The sequence below is a fragment of the Anarrhichthys ocellatus genome, unplaced genomic scaffold (genome assembly GCF_004355925.1).
Source record: "Anarrhichthys ocellatus isolate YVR2014 unplaced genomic scaffold, GSC_Weel_1.0 scaffold11, whole genome shotgun sequence".
In the NCBI taxonomy this organism is placed as follows: Eukaryota; Metazoa; Chordata; class Actinopteri; order Perciformes; family Anarhichadidae; genus Anarrhichthys; species Anarrhichthys ocellatus.
Genome location: NW_022280041.1, coordinates 10138942 through 10144363, shown reverse-complemented (window position 1 = coordinate 10144363; position 5422 = coordinate 10138942). Strand labels below are relative to the sequence as shown.

At 48.2% G+C, this 5422-nt stretch overlaps 1 protein-coding gene across 1 annotated transcript in view; it reads left to right on the top strand.

Annotated features, from left to right (window-relative positions):
* Positions 1–125: 125 nt before the first annotated feature.
* efnb3b (ephrin-B3b) overlaps positions 126–5422 on the top strand; it is a 55794-nt gene continuing 50497 nt past the window's right edge. Inside the window, exon 1 of the mRNA XM_031850716.1 lies at positions 126–1538. Coding sequence (XP_031706576.1) covers positions 1390–1538 — 149 coding nt within the window. The 5' untranslated portion in view covers positions 126–1389. The remainder of the gene's footprint in view (positions 1539–5422) is intronic.

The window sequence follows — 5422 nt, the reverse complement described above, 5'->3', positions numbered from 1 at the left end:
CCCCCCCCCCCCCCCCCCCTAAAAAAAAAAGCCTGGAAGAATTGCGCTCCGTCAGTGCGCCCTGCCTGCCAGTCGGAGGATGGGGATTTTTTTCGCCCCCACTCATCCACGTCCCCTTTCTCCCTCCTCCTCCTCCTCCTCCTCCTCTCAAACAAGCCAGTCGGTCTGTCAATGCGCTGCGAGCATTAGGGCAAGTCAAAGCAGTGGGATTGTGAAGCAGAGAGACGGATGAGATAACGAATGAAGCGCTTTCCTGCGGCCGAGAAGCGAATCCAAATGATGCGCCACATCTGAGAGGCGTCAATTTCCAAACCGGGGGACCGATGATCACAACTCGCCTATTATTTCCTTTTTTGTTTTGAAAAAAAATCACTTCACAAGTTTCACGTTGGCCTTTTGCGACACCACCAGAGCGGAGATGCTTTTCTAGCTCTTTGGTTTGTTTCTCCCACTTTGCTTCTGTAGAATTGATTCTTGGACTTGTCATCAATTCGGATCTTGATTTTTTTTAAATTTTATTCTTATTCTTTATTTTCAACGAATCCGTTGCTTAAGGATTTGCGGATTTACAGCCCGTGTTGAACCTGTGTGTCCTACAAAGAGGAGAACGAGGACTGCGATGCGCATTGACTAAGCCCACCGAGCATCAACATGTCTTTATGGGGAGGATGGAGCCGCGGACACGAGTGACATCTTTCCCGTTTTAAACGCCTTTTGGCGACTGTCTCCTCCTAACGGACTGACAATATCTCCCCTCAGCGCGGCCTGACATGTTGGAGGGTAGATATTCTTTGGAGAAAAGAAGGTAATGGGAAAGAAATCACACAGAGTCGGCACGGACAACAAGGGAACATTGTTCGGGAAAAGACAATTAGGGTGCACTGAAAGGCAACAGAAATAGCTGTTGGGTGGCGATAAATGTCCGAAAACTCGATTTGGTGGAGTTATATTTGAGCCGAGGAGCAGTGTTTGGGAGAGAGAGAGAAAAATAAAGAGGACTAACGACAAATTGATGGGAAAGTCATGGGATTGGCACTGAAATAGTAGGCTACGACCGCGGACGCGCACAATCCCCGTCGTTTTTTTTTTGGAGATCCAGACGCGCGGATTGAACAAGTTTCTCCTGCACAGTCCGCTTTGTTTTGGTGCTTCGATCCAGTCCAATTTTGCCGGATTCTTTCATTCCATGAGGTTGTTGTACGCTGCGGGCTTTCACTTCACACTTTGACCGCCTCTACCTATAAACCTGCTCGGCTGCAGTCGCACCTCCATTGTTTAGAGAGATCTCCTCGCTCACAAAGCATCGAGTACTCGGAAGAAGCTAGAAAAAAAAAATAAAAATAAATATATATATATATATATATATATATTTTGCCCATTTTCTTTTAAATGGGGCTGCATGGGCTGGGCGAAAGGGTTGAAATGGCGTGTCGAAGATGTGGGGATGGATTGGGGATCCTGCTGATATTCTTACTGGATTTACTGGCGACGACGGCCAGCAATATGGAGCCCATCTACTGGAATTCCCTGAACGAGAGGTAAGAGCACTTGTCACCGGCAGACCTTTTTTTTTTTTTTTTTAACTCATCGAGTAATCGCTTTAATTGTGCGTTTTCAAACTTGTGGCAGAAGAGGAGATTTGGGCAACGTTTGTAATGAACGCAAGTAACTCTTTAAGTGTCCGGCAGCGATGCAACGCGGCAGGCAAAGTTCGATAAGGTCAGCGGTTCGCTACTGTTTTGCCAAATTCATTGCACTTTTTTTTTTTCTCCCCGCAAAAAAATCACACAATTCTGTTAGTTGTTTTTGTTTGCAGTCTCTCAGCACGGGTTCAATGGGAACACATGTAGTTGGATAAATGGATACACCTTGAGCTGCTTTGTTTCACAGCTGCCATTCGTTTGTCACACTGGCGTTGATTACAGTGGCAGATCCAGCTGTAGCTCTTCTGTAAAAGATAGAAACTGTGTGTGTGTGTGGTGCTCTAGTCGCTGTTGCTGGGTGACCTTGATTTAAAAGTCCAGGCCCCGGCCCCGCAGGCCTCTCAAACACCCACTCGGCCCTCGGCCATTTGCATCTTTTTCTCTGTCCCCGGGAGTAGGTGTCGGGCATTAGCTGAGGAAATGTCATTTTAAAAACACCTCTCGGCCTGTCCGGGGCCTTAACGACCGACACCACTTTTCTCACACCTCTGCTAATTTCCCAGTGTCTGAATAGATGCCCGGTGGCGGCGAGGAGGAGGAGGAGGAGGAGGGGTGCTGAAGGATAACAAGGCAGCCTCTATGTGTGGAGTTTTTTATAAGACACCAGCCTTCAATTCTGGAGCTTTGACATGTTTTATTTCTCATCTTAATAAATAAATACATGAGGTCCACCAAACTATCAGCCTCAAGGCGACACTGTCACTGCTCCCATTTCTTCAACGTTTGCACATGACTCACTTTATAATGCAAAACAAACAACAAGAAGCTACAAAAGCAAATTCAGACTCACTGATGCGTGCTGTATAGCAGCCTACCAAGCCTTGCCATTCTCAGCGCACACCAATGCCAGGAGCTCTTTTTATATATTTTAAAGAGTGTAACAGGTTTTAATGCGCCAGAGGCCACGGCCTGCCCAGTTTCTCCACAGATGTGACTGTGCGTGGGCCCCCCCGCTGTGGAGCCAGGCATGAAGCCCTTAATGAGGGCTTTTTGTCAGCAGTGGGTGGATTCACCCAACAGGGAGTAGAGTTGGACACGCGAGGGTGGTTCTCAGTGAGAAGCCAACAGCTCGGGCTTTTGAGGCCTCACAGGTGATTCCACGCTATTGTCTCCTAATGGAGTTTGGTGTCGGGTGGGTGTCAGGGCTCAGTGAACGGGGCCTGGCTGGCAATTAGAGGGGTTGTGGCTCTCCACGGCAGATTCCGTAGTTATTCCCACAGATTTGCTCACTCATATATCCAAAATACAAAGCCTATTGTATACTATGGAGCTTATTCGTGAGGCTTACTATTCATAGTTAATCAGCTTAGTCATTCCTCCAGTTTATTTTCTTGGCCCCCTTTTTTTTCAAACACACTTCCATGTTCTTGTTTCTCTTCGGTCCCTATGTGAAGAGAGCAGTACGCTACTTTGGTTTCATCTGCCTGGGGGCAAAATAGGTTTTGGCCCTGGGCTGAAATATGTTGAGAGCCCAATGTTTGTCCAAATAGTGAGCGTCTTCCAAGGACAAAGTCCTGAGCCCGCACACATGCGGTTTGTACTTCTGAAATGAGGCGCAAAGCAATGCAGGAGCAGCAGTCTGTATCAATCAGGTGCAGGAGTGTATGTGGTTCGCGTCTCGTCTGTGTAGCAAATAGACTGTCACGTTGTTAACCTCTCGACCTCTGCTGGTTGCTCAGCTTTGAAGTTCAGACCGTCCACCTGCAGCCTCCCTCCACCTCTCCTCCCATCTTCCTTTTCCACTTCTGCGAGCAATTTCCTGCTCCCTCTCTTCCTCGCCCTCCTCCCTGCCTTTCACCCTCGTTCTTGTTATTTTTTCCTCCTCTCGTGATGCTTCTATTTCAACGGCTTCTCTCCCCCCCCCCCCCCCCCCCCCCCTTTTTTTTTTTTTCTTCTCCTCTTGTCACTTTCCGTCTGTCTCTATCTCGCTCCGTCACTCCACCCACCCTCCGGTGCAGTGACCAGACGTAGCAAATTGGAAACATGTGTCACATCCAGCCACTAATTATAGCGCTACAGCAGCCACTGACGGACCCGAAGATGTGTTAGGAGTGACAGAGGTGAAGAGGAGAAGGAGGCACCCACGGGCCGAGGACGCGCTTGCCTCAGACTCATACTGCCCGAATAACTATACTTGAATACATAATAATCGAAACGTATCAGGTTGACCTAAGTTGCGGTAAAATAATAGTAAATAATAGAAATGCTCACGGCCATCAAGTGCCGCATCCACCCTTTTATTGACCGCTCCATCCGTTGAAATTACAACGGCCTGCCAGAAAAGAAAAGAGACAGTGGTGTGCAGGGAGGCATATAAGCAGAGCCAGGTGCCGGGAGGTGAATGAGAAACAGAGGGAGCGGTAGAGAGAGAGCAGAGGCAGTCCTAACCCTAAGTAAATCAATACCAGTTAAGTCTCAAGTGCCAATACAGGTTCTGCTTGAGGAAGAGAGAACTGAACCAGAAGGATCACCTTGGGAAGGAAGAGCCCCCCCCCCCCCAGAGACATACATTATCCTTATCTCAGCATCTCCTATTATCGGCCTTACACGGCCGCCCTAATGAAAGATCGAATCTTACATCACTGCACGCACACACACACACACCCAGGGATCAAAGAGGTCACACTAGTGGTGGACACACACACACACACACACACACACACACACACACACACACACACACACACACACACACACACAGACAATGAATGCAAGTAGAAGTGCATCTTTGTCTTTGTCTTTGTCTTTGTCTTTGGCCGCTCCTCTGATCACAGCATAAGGAGTTTTGTAGCTTTTGGCCCTTTGAGCGAGTTTGATTCCAGTGTCTGTTGTGATTCAGCCCTCCCAGTGCTCCCAGCTTCTCTCCTCCTCCTTTCCCTCTCCATACTTCAGTAAAAAGACTGTAGATTATTGTAAACGGCTGCCGAGGGTGGGCCGTCTCCTCGCTCGGCGCTCGCGGTGACTTGTAATACAACTATTCCCCCTAAGATCCACATTAATATTTAATCCCCCCCCCTCCCCCCTTTCCCGTTTCTCAATAATTCATTAATCGCCGGCTAATTGGCGCCGGATAAAAGAATAGCTAACTGGGCTAAGTGCTTCAACTAAAAAAAAAAAAAATCTGTAGAAAAGGCTCCTCAAGAAGAAAAAAAAATCACTGGAAATCGTCTTGGCTGGGGCATTGTGTGACTGAGAGTGGAATAAGTGTTAGTGGGTCAAACAGGGTGTCGTATCAAAGGAGCCGCATTCCACACGTGTATTGATTGTTTGTATGTTTGGAACTCGACACCCCCCCCCCCCCCGCCCCCCAAGTAAACTCCACCCGCAGGTTTCCCCGTCATGAATAATGCATGCCTGCACCGAGGCTTTTCTGGGCTGTGTGGATAAGTAAGCAGGAGCTTGGTAAGCCTACACGCATCCTTAGGCGTAATGATTAGAGAATATCCACTCGGTAGTTTTTATTTTATTTCAAGAGCGAGGGAGTGTAAAAACAAGAGAAGGAATGCAGTGGAGAGAGAGGAGAGAAGGAGAGAATATGAACCACATTGCTGGAGCTGCCCTGTTAAAGCGAGCCGGCAGCAGCTCCCTCACTCCCTTTCTCTTCCGATCTCCCCTTCTCCCTCGGTGAAAAAGAGGAGTGTGTGTAAGTTTACGAGCTGCGAGCAACAGGAGCTGTGAAAAGAGGTTTCGGCTGATGTGGCAGAATGGAAAGGCCATGG